Source organism: Lycorma delicatula, chromosome 3 (assembly GCF_047948215.1).
Source record: "Lycorma delicatula isolate Av1 chromosome 3, ASM4794821v1, whole genome shotgun sequence".
Taxonomy (NCBI): Eukaryota; Metazoa; Arthropoda; class Insecta; order Hemiptera; family Fulgoridae; genus Lycorma; species Lycorma delicatula.
The window spans coordinates 42,556,629-42,579,170 of record NC_134457.1 but is presented as its reverse complement, the minus strand read 5'-3'; the positions used below and the strand labels follow the sequence as shown (position 1 = coordinate 42,579,170).

The 22,542-nt window shown below is 28.0% G+C and overlaps 1 protein-coding gene across 2 annotated transcripts in view; it reads left to right on the top strand.

Moving 5' to 3' along the window:
• heca (hdc homolog, cell cycle regulator) overlaps positions 1-22,542 on the top strand; it is a 550,635-nt gene that overhangs the window by 144,039 nt on the left and 384,054 nt on the right. The window contains exon 5 of one of the 2 annotated variants that reach the window (XM_075358855.1): positions 2,250-2,265. The exons of the other annotated variant lie outside the window; for it this stretch is intronic. Coding sequence (XP_075214970.1) covers positions 2,250-2,265 — 16 coding nt within the window. The remainder of the gene's footprint in view (positions 1-2,249; positions 2,266-22,542) is intronic. 2 annotated transcript variants of the gene reach the window in all.

The following is a 22,542-nucleotide window of genomic DNA, read 5'->3' as shown; positions in this document are numbered from 1 at the left end:
TATTACACTAAGAAATTACATAAAGTACATTTCGGTTAATTTAAATTATGTTATTAAATTGTATTAGTTTAAGGTACTGAAATTCGTTAGTCTTCAAAATTATCAGTTCCTAAATTTAAGATTTTCTAAATTAAAATACGAAAATTGTTCTACAATCCAGTATGCTGTTTTGTACGTGCTATCCTATGATTTAAATTTACAATCCAGTATGCTGTTCTGTACGTGCTATCCTATGATATAAATTTTGTGCTTACGAATTCATTAACAAACTATTTCACAATCCACTGCTGAAAATGAAATTGGGTTCTGGTAAGTACACTACCATATTTTTTCTTTTTAATTGAATAGTCCTCTAGTTCATTTCTGTATTCACCGGAATCCTTTCCACAACGGAAAATATTTTCGGTCCCACAAAATTCCGTAAACTCAGGTTTTACTGTACAATGAATTTTGTAATCCAGTTTTTATTATTTTCAAAACTTGAAAGTTTCAAATTTTCAGCAGTACAAAACTCGTGAATGGACGAAACAGTTTATTTTAACTGATAAAATAGTTTTCTTCTGGTATTACAGTCAGGTAAATCTTTAAAACTGTTATTATTATTATCACACATCGTGTGTGAACAATGTATGTGAATGATAGATGTGATATTATTACACTTGTGTGTGTGTGCACACGCACGCACACAAACACACACACGCACTTGAAAGATGTAAATTAGTCAATATCGGTAATTAGTTGATATTGGTATCAGTTTAACTAATACCGTGAAGGCTGAAAAAATAAACGGTTAAAATAATCGATGATCTAATGTCTAGGAATAAATATAGCTTAACAAATATTAAATGTCCGCAGTAATAATAATAATAATAATAATAAAAACAAACAACGTTAATTACAATTAGTATGAATAAAATAGCCAATATCGCTAATGCGTATCAACTTTTGTGTTCAGCTATGCGACATTTTTAATTTTATAAATACGTATGTAAAACTTAATAGAAAAATTCAAGGAGATAGATAACTGTGAAACTACAAACATTGTAAAAAAACAACATTTTTATTACTTTCTATATTTATTTATATCTTTGTTTACTACTTATTTCTGCACTTAATGCACTTCTTTATCTATAATTCGTGACTAACGTACCAGTCAGATATCCCTCATCCTTTTGCAATCATACTCTCCTTTACTTTTGTTTATTCATTGAAAAAATAGTTTCTATATTCTGCATCCTACACGATCTAGAAAAATTAATGCGGGAATGAAAAATAGCGTAATGGAATGAATACATTCGTCTTATTTTTCGTAAATCAAATTGAGAGTCCAAACAATCTCAATTAAAAATAAGTGGTTATCTTACTTGAAGTTTCCTAATATCTCAATTCTTAACAATTACAATCGATTGTAACAATTGTCAGTGAAATAGTTTCTATATTCTGCATCCTACACGATCTAGAAAAATTAATGCGGGAATGAAAAATAGCGTAATGGAATGAATACATTCGTCTTATTTTTCGTAAATCAAATTGAGAGTCCAAACAATCTCAATTAAAAATAAGTGGTTATCTTACTTGAAGTTTCCTAATATCTCAATTCTTAACAATTACAATCGATTGTAACAATTGTCAGTGTAAAACGTTTTTAATTATCAATTAATAGGCCATACCATTGAAGATACGAATTATTAAATGTAATAATGAATTATTTAAATAGATCATGTTAAGAATGGATAGATTTGCTACTCTACAAAATTTATATAAAGGAACGATTACAGAAATTATGTGGGTGGATCAAGGAAAAACGTAATGAAACCTTGATCAGAGCAGCATCACAGAGCTTACAATTATTAAATTAAAAAAAAATACATTCAAATAAAGTCATTATTAATTATTTAAAATACATAAACGTAAGAAATAATATTAAAGTAAATAATCGAATATAATAAATCTAAAAAATAATGAAATAAATCACAATTCAAAAAAGCATTAATGAAAATCATTTCAGCAGTACACGTAGAACGGAAAGTAGAAAATTCAGGGTTTTCAATAATTTTTTTAATTAGTTTTAGCAGAATCCTTCAAGAGTAATTTTAAATTGATAAAAGAAAATCCTTGAATATTATTTTAAATAATTTGGCGGGAAAAATTGCAATAAAGTCTAAACCCTTTTTCTTAAGTCGAAATATTGAGTAAACAAGATGTTTATTATGTTATTGTTTTATCATATTAAATAAACATGATTTCAGTATTTTTTCGGAAGATGTATAATCATAAATTATATTAACCTGGTAATTTAAATCCTCATTTTCATCAGTACTCCGTCTGACGATGCACACAATTGCATTGACATACTGTTGAGATTTGGCTTTATTTTTGCAATTCCACTTTAATTTGGGAAGTACCAACACAGCACCTCGGGTCTCATTTGATTCCGTTAGTTTAAGCTTCAATTTAATTGCTAAGTGATCTGAGAATATTTTGGGGCCCACTTCAAATGAAACTACTACTGGAAGTAAATCAAAAAATATACGGAAAAAATCTATTACAGATGATCCTTGTGAACTAATAAAAGTGTACTTAACTTGATCGTTTCCTGCCATCTATCTATTCAGTAACCCTAGGTTAAAATCATCAAAAAAGAACAACAAAGCTTTTACATTAATATTTAGATGCTTATCCTTAAAATTCCTGTAAGTCTGTCCAAGTGAATTCTACAGACAATTTCCTCCGGAATGATCTGCTTATCTCCTACTCTTCCGTTAAAATTGTAAAAATTTGATCCTTAATACTTTATTCCGCATCATATAATGTATTAAAATCTTGAAACCATTGTTACAAGTCAGATATATTGGAATTAGATAATTTTCTTGAAATTGTAGATTCAGTTCTACAATAATTAATGTCATCGGCATTCTTGCCTCATACTACCGTAATTTTTATTTTTTTAAATACCAAAAATAGTGTCTTCACTTACCCGTCCGAACAAAGTCTTAATAGCTGGATGACAAATTACTTCATAATTTCGAAATTTATTTTTACATTTTGAAAGTTTACTTCATCCAAAACGAAATTTTCAAACAATAAAAAAAATATCGTGAAGCTCTTTTACAGGTACCAATGGATAATAATGAATTTTTTAGCGTGTGAAAAATATCATGTCTGACCGGGATTCAAATCCGGGACCTTCGGCTGAAAGGCCGAGACGCTACCACCTGTCTGGGAAGATTGACATAATATTTATATAATCGCAATTATTGAGTTTTTTTTTTTGTATTAGATTTACGATTGTCATTTCTTTTAGTCTGGGTGGTAGAAAAACTGCTTGAAGAAGCTGACCTAATTCGAGAACGAAAAAAGTTGGTAATCCTTGCCACCGAAGTACCTTTTATTTTAATGGCAATTCTTAAACTTTTTTCGTACGGCTTGTTATCCAATTACAGCCGGTTCACGGAAAGGCAGGCCAAATAAGAAAGAAGAACACAGAAGAAGAAAACGAAGAATCACAACGCGACTCACCGCCACGGACTGGAATCCGGCCGACCTAGCCCAGCCGTGAAGCAGCGCGAATGGCAGCCAGAATGAAGTTCCATAACTTCTCCTTACATGTGACCCACCTTCCTTTCCTAACTTACAATTTTACTTCGGTCAGCAATTGCGACTCCCTCCGGGGAAGAAAGCGCATTGCTTTCTCCAAATACTAGGCCCTCGGAAGGCGTATTCCTGTTAGTCCGAAAGGCGCTAGGACCGAAAGGACTTCAGCGGGTTGACTAAAGGGGTTTACGCCGGGAGTACGAGGTTCATATGCACCTATTCTTTCACAATCAGCCCCCGGTTAATTATTTCCGCATTGGTCTAAAGAACCGGAACATAAAAACTATCTCCGTCTATAAATAATATAAGTTTACAACCGCCATTAAATAAATAGTGATCCGACCGATAATAGATAGACGAACAAGGGAAATTTGTCCAGGTTCTGCGATTAGTAAGATATAATAAAACTCCCGCTACCCTTACGTTCCGTTCCTAAACATTTCTAAGAATTTTCCCCTCTCCATACGAATTTTAACTTTAAATTTTTTTTAAATTTTAACTATGTGTTATAAACTATATTATAAACTATTTTTATAAATATGTAGATAAGAGCGATTAACAAATAGGTATTGTGATGGCAGAACTTTCCGTCTATTACGAGTCAGTTTTTTCTGATAGGCACAGTATGACTTGATATTTATAATAAGGAATTCTTTTCAAGCAAAGCTTTTCGAATGATACTGGTTTTTTATCGAGACCCGTAGAAACCAATATTTTACTCCACTTGAGCTTTGCACATTTTTTCATAATTTCAGCTTTTTTTAAATTATATACAACGGCCAATAAAACAGGACGATTCATATCCGGTACAGTATCCAATTTCCAAAAAACAATTTATTTCAAAATCCCTTAACATTTTACCGCCATAACCATACTAAAGGAATCCAAAAGTTTTTCCTTTAGGTTTCCATTATCTTCATCCTCATTTTCAGGAATATCATCGCAAAATATTAGACTGTTTTTTCTCCCCTTATTGAACCAATAATTTTTTATGTTGTTTAGATAATTGTAACCGTAGACTTTCTCTACTTAAATCGTATCTTTTTGTTTTGTTCCTGGGCAGAAAGAATACAAATAATAATAAATAAGTAATTAAAAAAATAAGTACAATGCTAGAAATTAAATCGAGATGAAAATAGGTATTAAGTATTACACACCAAAGAAGAATTTGGGAAACAGAGTTATGGAATTTTATAATACTGCAAATTAATCACAGATATAATAAGTTTATCATGAATAAATATTTGTCCAGACTCACAGAAAAGTAAAAAAAAAAAAAAACAAAAAAAAAAAACGATAACGCATAGAATAAAAAAAAAGAGTTCTGTAACTAGCTCAAGTATACGTAGGTACGCGCGCATATAAACCTCAATTTTTTTTAGTTTTATACAAGCATCATTTATATATATATAAATTACGTAATATTTAGTTCTTAATACGAACAAAAAATATGAATTTTGATAAAGATACAAGTTACCTGACTCAGTTACAGCTCAGAAAAAAAAAAATTTACCACCTTGTAACAAAAAAAAAAAAAAACAGCCACAAGAAAATCACTGATATCCTTAAAAACAAAAAAATTCAGAGAGTAGTCTAGACACATCCCTTCTCTACCGAATCATTGATACAACTCTTTTTACTTCCTTGTACGAAGTTAATGACTTATTGTGATCGCGATAACATTCGGTTTTCAGATTTCAACGGAAATATCCATTTTGACCATCACTGAATCCATTTTGACTAGTTTCGGCGTGACGTCTGTACGTACGTCCGTATGTATCTCGCATAAGTAAAAAAACGATTAGACGTAGGATGTTGAAATTTTGGATTTAGGACTTCTGTAACATCTACAGTAGTTATGCATCTCTCCTTTTGATTGCAATCGACTAGACCAAAAATGTCAAAAAAAAACTTTTTCTTAAGTGCAGTAATAAGCCCTTATTAAGAGGTTTTCAACGATGTATCATAAGTGGTACCTATTTTCATTGGTTCCAGAGTTATAGCCAATAAAATGTTAATTAATGAAATATTTGGATCTTACAAAAGAAAGACATATCGGATTAAATCCGACTTTATTTCCCTTTTTTAACATGCTTTTTTTAAATTTAAATATATTGATTTATTAATAATTATTAACTTCGGATTGTAAAAAAAAAAAAAAAAAAAAAATATTACGTTAATAATAATTCAATAATAATAAATATATGTATATTTATATATTTATGAAAAAATATCAGAAGTTATTATTGAAATAAAATTTTATGTACTTTTCGTTTTTAAAAGATGTGTACATGTAATTTAATAGACCGTAAAAGGAAGTCATGTGAAGCCCACATCAGATTTTTTATTTTCTAATATACTTGGTAATTTTTTTATGAAGTATTACGTTTTCAATATTAAACTATTAAGTAGATAAAAAGATTATTCAGGTCGTATGAATAAAAATAATTTTCAATTTTTATTGTTCCAGAAGTGGTTATAAATGTTAACCCCAATTCAGATATTGAGAAATTTTAAACAGCATTATTGTCAGCTAAAAATATTATGATTTTCGTAAACTGTTAAGTATTTCGTGTTGAAATTAAAAATAAGTATTAACTGACATAGATTTAAATAACGCTATATAAAAATATACCAAGATTACATCATTGAATTGTGTAACTTCAATTCTAAGATTTACTGAAAAATATTTATTGGAAAAAAAGTAAAATTTCTAAATACTATTTCTTTTTTTAAAATCTTATTGATTTTGAGTATCTCTCATCACATATCATTAATGAATTATTCATTTTAAATTAAATAATGATTCAGTTTATCTAGAGTATCGGGGTTTTTTTTTATTTCGTTGTTAGTATAGATATTCCGTAATTAATAGTATTATTATTATGAAATTCGTACAGTTATTTTTAAAATCACTGTGTTTTGTATATGTTACTTAAAATTGTTTTAAAATATCTTATCATCACTTTTACTTTTAAATATTCCTTGTTAATTTTGATGAAATTTAAATAATAGATTAGAAATAACTGTATAGATTAAAATAAAAAAAAATTACTGTGATATAACCGATAAATATTTTTTGTTACAATAACCTTTTATTGATTATTTATATTCAAATTGCTTTAATTTAAACAAAATTATTTTAAAGTGGTTTTTAGTAATGTAAAACAATAATAAATTAACAATTTAGCCTAAATTATATACTATTTTTCAATATTCCGTACGAATTAATTTTAATTTGGAATGTTGAAATGATGAAAAAAACAATGAAAATTTTCGGACGACCGAAAACCTTTTTGTGATAAAGGTATCTTGATCTCCCGAGGAATTTTAGTCGTCAATTATCCTTGAAGAAGAAGGCGGTCTGAAGAAGTGGTTTTGATCGAGTTGTTTGTTTTATTTTACTCTTATTCTTTTCGCAAATAATTTTTTTCTCCTTGTAAATTATTTCTCTTATCTTTAATTCCTTTCTCCTTTTTTTTTCTACTGAGCACATTAATTTGGATTTCTTGCTACATACATGCATACGTATGTTTATAACACAATTATTCATTGTATTGAAAAAATAATAATTAAAGAAAAAAATGAATAATAAAAACAAACAATAGATATTCATCTTGAAAATAAGTTCATAAATAACGTTTTAATCTAATTCAAAGAATATAGGTTTTTAATTAAAGTAAGTTTATCGTTTTTTTACTCTTGATAATAAATATTAATGTAATCAAAGTTATACAAAAGTAAAGTAAACAAAAACCTGTTATAAATCTACTAGTGTAATTAGTTATAGAAAAAAAAAATAATGACCTTCTCCATTTATGACTTGAAACAAATTAATACATAAAATTTTGTAATGATATATTATCTTTAGTAGCAGCCACAGGGCTGGTCTAGTGGTTAATTCGTCAACGCAAATCAGGTTTTTAACAGATGATTTTCAAAGTCGAGGGTTCTGCGGTTCAAATCTAGTATAAAAGTTAGTTGCTTTTATACGGATTTGAATATAGACAGTAAATACCGGTGTACTTTGGTGGTTGGATTCAATTAATCACAAGTCATACATATCATCTTCATCTTATTGGGCCGTGGGAGGGTTGCTCATTGTTCACTAGTTGAACAGATTGCAACGTACTTACTATGTTGGAGAAAAATTTATATCATTGACGATGTGTTTGAAAGTATTGTAATTCTTTTCATTATAAGATTTTTTTTTTTCATCTATATTTAACAAATTTGGAATATAGGTAAAATTAATCCCAAAAATACCCCATATAGTCTGCCTAATAACTAACTAATCTTTTCCCACATCTCCTGCCAAGATGGATATTATTTGGATAACGAGTTTTCATTTATCGTTTATTTTCCTAGTAATATTTATTTCAATCAGAAATTGTCATTAAAAGAAAAAAAAAAAGGTATATACATTTTGATAAACTGAGTAAGAAAATGTAATTATTTATTTATAATTTGTTCCGTACTTTTCCCTACCATCAGGAGTAATTTTAAAAGGTTTTGATAATAAAAGTTGCAGATAATTAGAATTTAGTAGTTTAAAAATCACCTAACTTGTAAACTATGAATGATTACTTATAGATAGCTAAGAACTTTAACAATTGCAGGATGGTCATAAAATATGGTAACTCTTAAATAATTGACCGCCTTACAATCCTGAAATTTATCAAATGCTGTGGATACAGTCTATTTTTCGATATGAAACAAGCATACTCCAACAGTTTTTGCCCAACAGTTTTTGCCTTCTAGCCGAATTGGAAAGAAAACTTTTTTCATGGGCCAAGTGAAATATTAAAATTAAAAAATGTTTAATAAAAAAACGATTTATTTAAGTAAACAAAGTTTTATTATGGAATTTCTTTATGAATAAATGCAAGTAATTTATACAAAAAAAAAAAACCTAATGTGACGCATTAAGTTTTAAATTTCCGTATTTTTCATTATTCAATTACGTAAAAAAAAAACTAATATTGAAAAATTAAAAACGCCTGTGTTTAAACGGTGTCAAATGGAAAGGGTAGAATATCGACTCACCATTTTAGAGTATTGAAAAATAAAAATTTTTACGTATAAATATTTCGTCTACAACTATAACGAAAACGGTGGCGATTTAATATCATTTAAAGATATTTTCAAAACTTGTCTACAGTATCTCCTGTTAAATCACAGCCAATAGTAAATAAATCTTCTTTTTTAAAACGAGATATTTATATATTTTTAAATGAAATTACTATTTTTGGATCGTACTACTACTACGTTTTGAAACGGTATGTGAAAAATATTAAGTAGCTACTATTTTGGTTAGGGTTGTCATAGTGCCATGATTTTTAGTCAAATTATTTGTTTTTTAATGGTCTTTAAAATGCTATTATGAACCTTTCCTTTCACTTTTAAAATTGTTGAGTTATTCCCTTCGTGTGTGTTTGGGGTGTGATGGTCTCATATCGAAAAAAATCATTTCAATTTAACAACATTTACTGAATTGTGTGTGTGTGCGCGCGCGCGCGATGAAAATATGTCAAAAAGTATTTCATAGATAGGTTACATTTAATAGTTTTTTTCCGCTAATTTAAGGCAGTAACTTTTCAGGTGAGTTGATTGAATATTCTTTGTTGTTTGTACGTTAATAAATTTAACCGCTTCATCCTACTGTCATCTAAGACTACATTGTTTTAAACTGTTATCTGATGTGTTTAAACTTTTCGTGACACGACAAGCATATTATTTATCGTTTAATGTTAGACAAGATGTTTTATTTAACGAACCTTAAGAGCTAATTGTTTTATTTCATGAGATAAAATGTAAAAATTTCTATTAAAATTTTCAAAATAGATGTAAATTAAAAAAAAATGTGATGTGGACTCCACATGACTTCCTTGTACGCCTATTAAATTACATATACATATTTTTTTCAAAATGAAAAGTCAGAAAAAGTTTATTTCATTAATAACTTCTGATATCTTTTCATGTTTTCTTTTATTGTAAAACTTTTTTTACAATCTGAGGTTAAATTACTAATAAATCAATATATTTTTAAATTAAAAAAAAGTTAAAATAAGAAAGGAGATGACTGATGTGCCTTCCCCTTGTAAGATCCAAATATTTCATTAATTAAAATTTAATTTGGCTATAACTCTGGAACCAAGGAAAATAAGTACCACCTATGATGTATCGTTGAAAAGCTCTCAATAAGGGTTTATTATTATTGCAATTAAGAAAAAGTCCAAAAACCAATTTCTTTTATTTTTGGGCTGTTTTTGGACACTTTTGGTCCAGTCGATTGCAATCAAAAGGGGAGGTGCAAAACTAGATGTTACAACAGTCCTAAATCCAAAATTTCAACATCCTACGGCTAATCGATTTGAGTTATGCGAGATACATACATACGTACGTACGTACAGACGTTACGCTGAAACTAGTCAAAATGGATATTTCCGTTGAAATCTGAAAATCGAAATTTCTGGCGATCACAATATTCCTTTAATTTGTTCAAGCAAGGAAAAAATATATAAACTAATACTGTATATAGTATAATACATTGTAAGAGTGTAGATATTTGGAGTACTATATACAATCACAATGAGTTATGAACAACTTGATCACAAATTTATGAACACACACACACACACACACACACACACACACACACACACACACACACACACACACACACACACACACACACACACACACACACACACTATTATTCTCTTTTTTTCCAGAAGAACTTTATAAATATTAAAGTTAGATAGAGCTCAGATGGTGAAAATATAATTATGTTCGGATAAATAGTGAAAGTTAGATAGATAATCTTCTAATTTTCCCCTAAGTAAATAATCTGACGATGAATGACTCCTTTTTTTCCCATTTTTTTATTTTAAAATAATTGTTTGTTATATTTATACGTACATCTGGTCGTTAAGATACACCCTATAGGTGTGGTTTGTTAATAGTAAATTCTAACGTTTTCCGTTCCTAATACTAATATAAAAATATCATTACATTTGATTTATGTGATTTTTAACTGATAAAGTTTAATTATATTTCATTTTTTTTTTTTTAAATATATTCAACATTAACTAGAATTCGCCTATGTATTTTTAATATATTTACGTAATGGGGGTAGTTTGCTTGGTAACCTTTTTGCATGTAGTTTATTTCATGATAAATAAATAGATGTCATTGATGTTTTGATAATCAACTTTTCATTTTGTTTCTATATTATCAGTAAATCGGAATAAAATATATGTCATCAGTTTAACTATAAAAAAAAATCAATATTCAATATTTTTTTCGATTCTGATGATGTTTATTGAAATTATTATTTCATCCAAGTTTGAGATTTCTGGTAATGAACCTTTATTAGATTGATTTAAGGATTCTGTTGTCAATATTTTCGTGAAATTTCATTACGTATAAATGAATTTCTTTAAATTTAACTAAGAATATATAATTTATTTAATTTGCGTCTTCCCATAACGACTTTTTATAAAGATATTCTTTGATCTTTTTTCTGATTAATAAGAAATAGAGATGTTAATATTTTGTAAAAAAAAATCTTCATCTTCGTATTGATTATTGAAAAAATTCTAACCATAAGAAGGCTTAAAAGTGAAAATAGCAGTAAATTCTTTTTCCATTATTATTTCCCATCTTTCCCATCACCCATAAAGAAAATTCTCATACTTGGGTTACGAATTTCCAGAAGAACAGTTATCTTTGATATTATTTCTGCAAAGTAACATAAATTAATTTTTTATCATCTTGGATAAGTTGGTACTTGTCCCCATCTTACTCCTACGATCAAGATCTACTTCGATTAGCACAATTTTTATCATTAACTTATTAACCTTATTAAATTAGTTGGCTAATTAATGGAAAATTTATATGCTATACAGTTCGAAGTCCTGCCGATAGTAAAACGATGAATTTAAAAAAAATTATTCCATTTAAACATTTTTCTACCCGTTCATCACTAAAGTATTTTCACATGACATTATTTTTTTAAAGTACTAAGTGCCAACAGTTAGAATAATTTATTTTTAGTTGTTTGCCTGTTAAATGCATTTGGCCTACGGTTAAAACCTGACTTTTACATTGTACTGCAGCCAAACTGTGAAACATGTATCTGTTCTTTAAAAAAACAAATAAAATTGATGTATGTCCTGGATTTGTATAATAATGTCTTTTTACACATTTTTTTCGTTTTTAAAAGTTACCCACCTCAATATTTATTATAAGTAACATTTTATATGTCATTATTACTATTATTATTATTATTATTATACACAAAGGCTATAGTTAGCTGTCCAATTGCACAAAAAATACAAACAAATAAATAAATAAATTATTATTATTACCACTACTACTACTAAAAAAATTCGTTTATGTAATTTTATAACTTATTGTTTTAACTTTCTGTAAGTATGTTTGGCTGATAAATTGTTTTTAGTACTCTATAGGACATATGTTCTCAGTTCTTTAAAAAATAAATTTTCGGGAATATAATTTTGTATTTTTCTTTAACGGTTTTCTATTAAATTTAAATTTATCATTATTTATGATTTTTTCCGATTATTTTACTTCTTTATTTTTTATTTTTTATGTCGAACGCATTTTGCTTTTCTTCTTTTGTGTATAAAACATGGATCTGATAAATGCTAATAACTGTTAACTGTTAAAAAGAAAGCTAAAATAAAAAAAAAACAAGTTAAGCTAAATTACAAACAACCTGTATATATATTTTTTTTGCTTGATGAAATGGCAACGTAAAAAGTTGAAGCTTGTGCGGCATTATTAAATATTAAGTGATAATTTCAAAATTTGGAGACACACGCTTATGTATAGATATTCATTTAGAGTATGCCCGGGAATAGTGGCCTAACTTAAGTGACTGATTCAAGACATCAGAATAAACAAAACAATTTATACAAAAAAAATCTCTCTTCATTCTCCTTCTATCAGCCATTTCGTGGTTATTATTATTTCTTTTAATAAAAATTTAAATATTAAGAACGTATTGAAATATTTTAATGAAACTAGGTATAAATGTATCCAGTAACATCTACGATAAGATAAATAAGTTTGAAAATACTAAAGTGATGGCCATTTAAATGTTTTAATCATTAAGAGCTGTCTAAATATCCGTTTTATCAATTATGTTTTTTTTTTTATAAAACTGTAAGCTTTCTATTTTGAACAAAATGATACCTCGTTTGTTCAGATCGGTTTATAAACAGTTGAGAAATGGCTGAAATTCTTATAGTGAAGGCTAACCTTCACTATTTAAATTAATAATCATTATTCATTACTAATAACATTAGAAGACTAATTTAAATTCATGTTTTTAGATATTTCCAAACTAGTTAAAAGTTTTACACCGTTTGTAAATTTGAATTAAGAACTACTACTGAAATATGTATAGGGAAACACTAGAAGATTATATGATTTTTAAAATTTAAAATTCTTTAAAGTATAACTTGACGAAAAAAAGGGCTCTAGACCCATGAAATATTAACAAGGAAGAAAAGTGGGCAGACAGAAAAAAAATAAAGAAGTAATGAGGAGTAAACGAGAACAGAAGCTTAATCAGACAGATTATCGGCTAGGATATTTCATGAGAGAAGGATTGATGAAAACAGTGCTAGAAAGATAAGTAGCAGTTGTATTGATGGAAAAAAGTGAGGTCGGAAAGAATAAAAATTACAGAGAATATAAAATGAAACGGGAGTAATCAGGATCTTGAAAGATTAACTGGGAATACAGCAGAATGGAAACGAATATGCTGCAAGGGGCCTAACTCATGGCAGATAACCTGATCATGATGCAAACGAGTTATTCTCGTTATTAATTTCACTGAGAAAAATATAACTATTAACTGAGAAAATTTTAAGTATTTTTATTCTACAATGCATATATCACACGAATTATTGTTTCTATAGTTATTTAACGTATCTTTATGATAATTAAAGACTATGAATTATTGATAACGGAATGCCGATTACCCGAATTGTTTTTTTACAAGGCTGCAAGGGGCTTAACTCATGGCAGATAACCTGATCATGATGCAAACGAGTTATTCTCGTTATTAATTTCACTGAGAAAAATATAACTATTAACTGAGAAAATTTTAGGTATTTTTATTCTACAATGCATATATCACACGAATTATTGTTTCTATAGTTATTTAACGTATCTTTATGATAATTAAAGACTATGAATTATTGATAACGGAATGCCGATTACCCGAATTGTTTTTTTACAAGGCCGAATTCGGATAAATGTAAAATTGTAAAAAGGTTTGTGTTACGTACTGAACTTATTATACTAATATTTAATGGCTATCACACTAAATAAAAAGGCGAGAATAAAAAAATATTCGTGTATTTCAGTAAAATTAAAGTGATACTTAGATCATATATAAAATGCAATAAAAAAAATAGTTTGAAGTAATACGTTAAAGAAAATCCAATAAGTTTAAATTTTATAAAGAATCAGAATTAAAAAAAAAAAAAAAACAAACTGAAATAGATTAAAATTTATTATCCAAATGCTTTATAAAAAATCTAATATATAAAACTTAATTTAAAAAAAAAATATATATATTAACGAGAAATTGAGTTAAGTTACTGTGTGTTATAAAAATGTTAATTTCTTATACGTTTAATAGAATAAAACGTTATTAAAGTCAATAATCAACACATACCTTTAAAAACACTATCTTCGTAAAAAAATCTGTAATCTGTACTCGTTTTAATGTTAATTTTCGGTTATGAGCTGCAAGATCACGTAATCATTTTAAATAAAGAATTTGTGAGAATCACATTCTTGTTCCCGCTTCCACCAGCCCATAGCAATAGACAAACATTTTGAGCTTTTTCGTGTGATGGTCCTGGATTAAGTCACTATATCATTACAGCATAATTCATGCTTGACGAATTAATGTATTTCTTATCAGTCTTTTCAGAAGTTAATTTTATTTTAACACTACCCTAAATTTCTGTATATTTTGTACTATACAAATTACAGAAAAAAACTAATTAAAAACTCAGCAAAAATAAAGATCTATATAAATACATTTCCTGTTGCAGTAAAGGTTTCAAATATTATTCGAATAGTATTTTAGATTTTTTTAACAGTATAATTTTTTTCTAAATCGCCTAGTTCGGATAGTTTAGACTTCAGAAAAATCTACCTTCGTATAATCGGGTTCCCCGTATACTATCAAATTAATGAAATTTATTCTACCTAAGACCTTTTGGAGTTAATCGTCAATGTGTAATTTCCTTTGGATTTGTTATTAGTACATTGCCAGCTTTTTTCATTAAATAATACGATTTTACCTACAATTGTTTTGTTCTTCGTGCACTGGTCTGTAAGTATTATTTTTCATTTACGGCTTGATCATATCAAGCTATTTGCGCAAACAAAGTAGTTGCTATTCATTAGAGGAAGAGTTGATTTAGTAACATCTATGTGAATTTTCAGTGTCATTTTGTTCTCTTTATAAGGTAGACATTATAAACTGGCTGTGATGATGAGGGTATGAGCGATGTCGATAACGGTATGTATAGTCGTGTCGTGCATCTTTTTATTTATTATTATTATTATTCCCTCTCCTCAGTTATCATCTTCTCCTTTTTCATTTTTCTTCGTGTCTATGTGCTCGGCCTTGAATCTATCTACACCTCCCTTGATTCCCCCTCAACCACTACTCTTCTCTCTTACAATCTTAACACCTTTTATTATTATCTTCTCAAAATAAATTAGTTCTCTTCTAAAAATAGAGCAAGCTTACTATTCATTATATTCGAATCTCTTTGTATGTCTTTTATAATAGAATATATTAATAGTTTATTCGAGTGATTTCATTTAAATTATTTTCGTTTTGTATTTTTGGCTATTCTAAAGTTTTTTTTTATCTAAAGTAAAAAAAAATACAATGATTTATCTAAAAATAAAGATACAGTAAAAATACTGAATATGATTTATGATTTTAGTGTCTCTATTTCTACAGTTAATTATTTCGTAATAAATAAATATTCGTTAACGAAAAAATAATATTTGTATTCATCTTAAACATAAAATATTTATTTACCAATATTTGATTTTCATTGTGTCTGCAGTTCCAATTTGTATAGAACGGTAATTTATTTCTCTTACTTAATTTTTAATTTACCGAAATTTTCGCGATCACAATACTTCCTTGTACGAAATAAAGGAAGTTTTGTAATCGTAAAAAATTCCGGTTTTCAGATTTCAACGGAAATATTCATTTTGACTATCCCTGAATCCATTTAGACTAGTTTCGGCGTAACGTCTGTACGTATGTATCTCGCATAACTCAAAAACGATTACTTTGTAGGATGTTGAAATTTTGGGTTTAGGACTGTTGTAACATCTGGTTGTGCACCTTCCTCTTTGATTTCAGTTGACTGGAACTAAAGTGTCCAAAATTCAAAATTAAAAAAAAAATTGGGTTTTGGTTCTTTTTCTACTGCAGTAATAAGTCCTCACTGAGAGGTTTTCAACGATATATCATAAGGGGTATTTATTTTCATTGGTTCCACAGTTATGTATTTGTAATATTTGGATCTTACGATGGGAAAGAAGGGTTCGAATCCGACTTCACTTCCTTTTTATTTTAACTTTTTTTTTTTTTAATTTTAATATATTGATTTGTTAATAATTATTAACTTCTGTAAAAAAAATTACAATAAATAATAATTGAATAATAGCAATAAAAAAACAATGAAAAAAAATCAAAGTTGTAAGTGAAATAAAACTTTAAGTACTTTTAATTTAAAAAAAAAAAAAATGTATACATGTAATTTATTAATAGGCGTACAAGAAACTCATGTGGCATCCACATCAGATTTTTTTTAAACAACATATGTTATCTGTTTACATTTTTTTTTTTAAATTAGAAGTTTTAAAATTATCTTAAAAAGTGTTTCTGATTTGATTTAATAATATTTATTTTATATATATTTTAATAGTTAATATATAAATATATATTTTTGATTTATTAAAATTTTCTCATGTGTATAATTATTTATTTTGTACTTTTACTTTAAATTTGTTTATTTGTATACCGTTTAAGGTTTTACTTTTTTATGCGTTGTTTACAACTTTTGTCCTTCAAATTAAACGTCATTACGTTTCACTACGTACATTTTACTCGTTAAAATATAATAATTAAGTTTTATAAACAAAAGATTTATTTCTGTAAAAATATCTTTATTTTCACGTTTCGATAATTATTTTCATAGTATATCTTTTTTCTCTTTAACTACGCAGTATTATTAAAAAAAAAAAACAAGAAGTTTTGAAATTTAAACTAGATACCTATTTTGATATGTAACTCATTGCAACCATGTATACTCGTGCACATTCCTGTTTTCTTTTCTTTAAAATTATTACTTTTTATATATGTACCTGATGTTCATCAAGCATGGCAATCCGTAAACAATTTTTGAATAGTTAGTCACAAAAATTTAATTTAACGAATGCTGTAATTTCGAAACGATTTATTTTATCGTAAAATTTTGGCGTAATACAAAGTATACATGTACTGTTCGGTGATTTTATATGAAATATAAAAGAAGTGTTTATGGTATATGGTTATTAAAATACATTCAGAAACTATAAAACGGTTAAAACAATATAAAAGATTATTTGAATTTAAAATATAAATTACCTTTCACAGATCTGGGAGAAATATTCGCAGGATCAGCGGCAATGAAATCTGCGAGTTAGTTCATATTACAGCTTCAGTTCCATCACAACATTCTTAGAATATGCTTTCTTTCAGATAATAATGAAATACTTTTATTATTTGCCTTGAAATATCGGGTGATTCAAAAAGGACTTCACAATTTTAAAAGTATATAAAATTTATTGAGATAACTTACAGATTTGGTTGAGGTCTCATTTCATAGCAAAATAGATCAAGTTTTGACTCGCGTAGTTCATTAGTACCGAATTCGCCCACCAGTGTTGTTAAAAATGGATGCATCTACTGGTACGGAACGGGGTGCTTACTGTGTGTTTTGGTTTCACAATTTGCAATCGGAAATTGCAGTTCAACGTAATTTTCGTAGACAGTATGATAGAGAGCCTCCTAGTTGGCACACAGTTAACTCTTGGCACCAAATCTTCGTTGGATTGTTCACCTTCCACAAGCAATTTTAAATGTTATTTTTTATCTAGACATGCTTTAAAATGTTTTAATTCCTGAAGCTGACGATGATGGATACCATTACTATCAGCAATACGGAGCACCACCTCACTACCGCTTAGAAGTTCGAGATTTTCTTGATACTCGATGGACTAGTCTTGAACGTCCAATTCCATGGCCACTTTGCTCCCCAGATTTGATCTCGTTAAATTTTTTCTTATGGGGTTTCATTAAAGATCAGATTTATGTACTGCCTTTGTCTGCTGATCTTGTTGAGCTAAGACTTCGAATAATCCGCAGCTGCAGAGGTAACACCCTACTTGCTAGCTACAGTCAGGAATGAAATCGACTTCAGATAGAATGTATGCCACATTACAAATGAACCAAAGTGAATGTTGGTTTTCGGATTGGGTGATTGTTGGATTTCACCAAAACTTAATGTATTTTTCGATGAAGTGAGCTCTCAACCGAATCTGTAAGTCTTCTCAATAAATTTTTATATGCTTTAAAGTTGTGAAGGCCAGGCCTTTTTGAATCACCCGGTATTTTACAGTTCGAATATCTCTATTTTAATTGATTAAGGGTAAAATGAGAACGTTTAATTTATGATATAAATCATTGTTTTCAAAATATATTTGTCATTTTTAACGAATAAATGGAATGATATTAATGCAGTGAAAATTGATTGTGGATTCCACAATCCTTCTTAGTTGTATTTCCACAATGTTTCGTAGTTGTGGAATCAAGGTACCTTGATTCCACATCTAAGAAAGGATGTACATACATTGAACACTTTTGATGAAATTTTATACCTAATCATGAAATAATGGCTTCATCCATTTTTTTTGTAATCGTCATACAAAATCACAGTCATCATCATCATCATCATCACCATTTTTGTATTTACGTGCAATTTATTAATACTTCTACAAGCAAAAATATCTTTTGAAAAACTAGAGTTCTTAAGTATCGAATATATCCGCAGCGATAAAAACGTTGTCGTCAGCAAAAGAACATTGGAATCAACTTTAAAAGTTGGAAATTCCCATGTGACCGTTAGACAGTCCTACGATCTTATTAATATCATAATACACCACTTACTCATCTTGTGATATTCCGCGCCAGTTTCCGAGAACATAGAATTTCCAGTGATCAATAATAATGGTAATTACAAAATCAGGCTTATAATTGTTTTTTTTTTTTTTTTGTTTTTTTATCTAACGGTTTTATACTTTAACCGTATTGGTATACAGTATAAACGAAAGTGTGCTAATCGGATAAAATTTTGCATGTAAAATCTTTAACCGACCTTGATATCCTGTCCTGTTAAATCCTCTAACCAAAAATTACTTTAAGAACTGAAATTCGGGAGAAATGTATGTATGTGTTTCCATTTTTTACTTCATTTCTCGAGAAATAAAAACGATTTGAATGAAATTTACCACGATGATTACTGTATATTGTGCATTAATGCTAAATATTTTTGGTCATGATCGGATCAAGGAGGCAAGCAAATACGGATTTTATGTGTGCAGAGTCTCAAAATACTTATTTAAAAAATAGCTAAATTTTTTAAATAATTTAATATCTCTTGGCCAGCTGAAATACTTTGAAATGGTGTTTTCTCTTATTCAAAGCCCCCATAAGATAAAAAAAATTCTTTTTTTCTTTTTTGTTGTTAAAGTCACATTATTAGGATGAATTCCATTCCTAAGTATGAATTCCATTATAATAGTTTGTCATTACGGTTATGTATTCGGGCGATTTTATTTAGAGTTGGGGGAATAATTAGCTTATATATTCTTTTTTTCTTACTTCCTTCTACAAAGTAAAGGAAGTATTGTGATGGCGAAAAATTTCGGTTTTCAGATTTTAACGGAAACATCGATTGTGACCATCTCTGAATCTATTTTGACGTCTATTGGCGTGACGTCTATAATACGTACGTATGTATTTCGGATAACTTAAAAACGATTACCCGTAGGATGTTGAAATTTCAGATTTAGGACTGTTGTAACATCTAGTTGTTCACCTCCCCTTTTGATTGCAATCGAGTGAGCCAAAAGAGTGCAAAAAAGCCCAAGATCAAAAAAATTTGGATTTTGGACTTTTCATAATTGCAGTAATAAGCCCTAATTGAGAGCTTTTTAAGCGGTACTTATTTTAATTTGTTCCAGAGTTATAGGCAAATAAAATTTTAATTAATGAAATATTTTGATTTGATTTTACAATGGAGAAGGCACATCGGTTCAAATCTATTTCATCTCCTTTTTTTAACGTTTTTTTTTCCTAATTTAAATTTATTGATTTATTAATAATTACTAACTTCTAATTATAAAAAAAATGTATAATAAGTAATAATTCAATAATATTTTTAAAAATATATATGAAAAGTATTAGAAGTTATTAATGAAATAAAATTTTATATACTTTTAAAAATGTGTATATGTAAATTTAATAGGCGTACAAGGAAGTCATGTGTTGTCCACATCAGATTTTTTCAGTTTTGCCTCGTTTTGCTTCTTACCTTCAAGTTGAATTAATTGAACATATGTCATTTAATATTAGTTAAATATTTAATTTAAATGGTTATAGTTGATCAAGGGGTGGATAGTAACAATCATCATTGCTCCCTTGTTTCAAAGTTTTACTCAAAGAGTGAATAAGTTTTTTGTATGATTTTTTACTTGGTTAATTAAATATTTTAATGTATCCTTTATTTTTCTTCCCGGCTTAGCCGGAAAAGTTATGAAATTATTATTTTTATACGTTTTTTCATAATAATCCCTTAGTATCTTCTAATAATGATTATTTATAAAATGGATTAAAATATCTTGCTAGGTTTAGATTTTAAATATATTTTTGTTAATAACCGTTTACAAATATATTATTTTTTCGAAAATGGTTTTAATAATTTAGTCCATTTGTTTACTGATTAATAATATTGAGTTGCTGTACTCCTCAGTTTTAAAATGAGGGTTTTGTTATTATAATGTTATACTGTAGCAATGAACCCTCTTCCTTGGCAGCCATTCCACTTAAAAAATATAAATAAATAAAAAAAATAAAGTTCAAGTGATTCTTGTTGATTGTCAGGCCAAGAGCTAATGAAGAGTCTTCATTTTGGAAGTTGTAAAGAAGCATTTTATATATATATATATATACATATATATATATATATATATATATATATATATATATATATATATATATATAGTTGAGAAGTGCGTGTGGCGTCTTCACTCTTCTGTTTCTGAGTTGTAGTCTATTACTTTTAACAAGATCCATATGAGAAGTGTCGACCGATGATTCATCTTTATAAGGACATTTCAGTTTCACTCATTGTTATTAATGTTCTTGTTATGTTATTTAACGAAATATTTTGTTCTACTTATACATTATAATACTAAATGTTGACCTATATGTTGCGCTACTAAGCGTATACTATACTAAGTCTCATGTTACAACTTAAGGCGAATGACTTTCTCGTGTTGTTTCGTCAAAATAAATCTTAGAAAGTATTTAATTACACCGTCGTATAATCGATCTTTTCTGAGTAAAATGGTTGAAAAATAAGAACTTCTTCGTTTTCTTTTTATTTGTGTAAAAGTATGAGGAAAAGTGGTTTTCAGAAGATTCGGAAAAGTAAAATTTACACAGCTATAAAAAAAAATAACTGACAGAAATAAAAAGTTGATGTTTTAACAATTTGTTGTTCATTTAACTGTTATTTATATCATTCTGCTGAGCAACAGATCGATTAGACGATTTTTAACATTTCTTTTTTTTGCAAAAGAGCCGCATTCGAGATCTGACGACAGTTTTACGATTAATCTGATATCGTTGGAAACATTAATGCAACGTGTTTTCGTTTATAACAATTTGAATACAAAATAAAATTATGAAGACATATGATGGACATAGAATTGAAACTATTTAACAATTGCAAAGACGCGTATGGAACGACAGTTCTTTCGTTCAAGTTTACACAGTTTCAACTGTACAATATTTTAACGTCATGATAAATTTGTATACAAAGATAGCAATTTATTATTAAAAACATATTGCAGTTGCGTAATGCATTGAAACCAAACTGTAATATTTCTACATAGAGAATAAAAAATTGTGTAGATTTACAGATTTGCATTGGTGAAGGAAATTAATTAATCGACCACCCTTATTTTAGAACCGTTATTATGAGCGACAATTTTATGAAACGATTTTAATAAAATTAGACATTTAAGATATAGTTTACTACAGATTGTTTTACGTCTTTGTTATATAAGCAGAATGTTATACTAACATTCTGTATATGAGTTCGTATTCTGTTACAGAATACGAACTCAGCATGGTAGGTGCGCGCCTATTCCTGTATAAATAGGGTAAAACACCGACGCCCCTTTGTGAGTGTGGTGAAAATCAAACTGTTAAACACATCACAGAAGTTTGCCTTAGGACAGCTTATGAAGGGAATCCTGAAGATTTCCTGATGGTGACTCCAGAATCAATAGCATATATTAATCTGATTTATTCTAATGTATTAAAAATACAATAACAAAAAGTATTATAATGGAATTAAAAAGGCGGTTAAAAAATGACATAACTTTTCCCCCTTTGCCCATGACAGATTTTTACTTAATACACCACAAAGTTTTTAAATATTATGATTTAGTTATAGTGCACTGCGAAAAATATTAAAATATTCAATAAAAAATTTTGGGTCCGATTTGATCCCCTTAATCAAATTACGTTTTTAC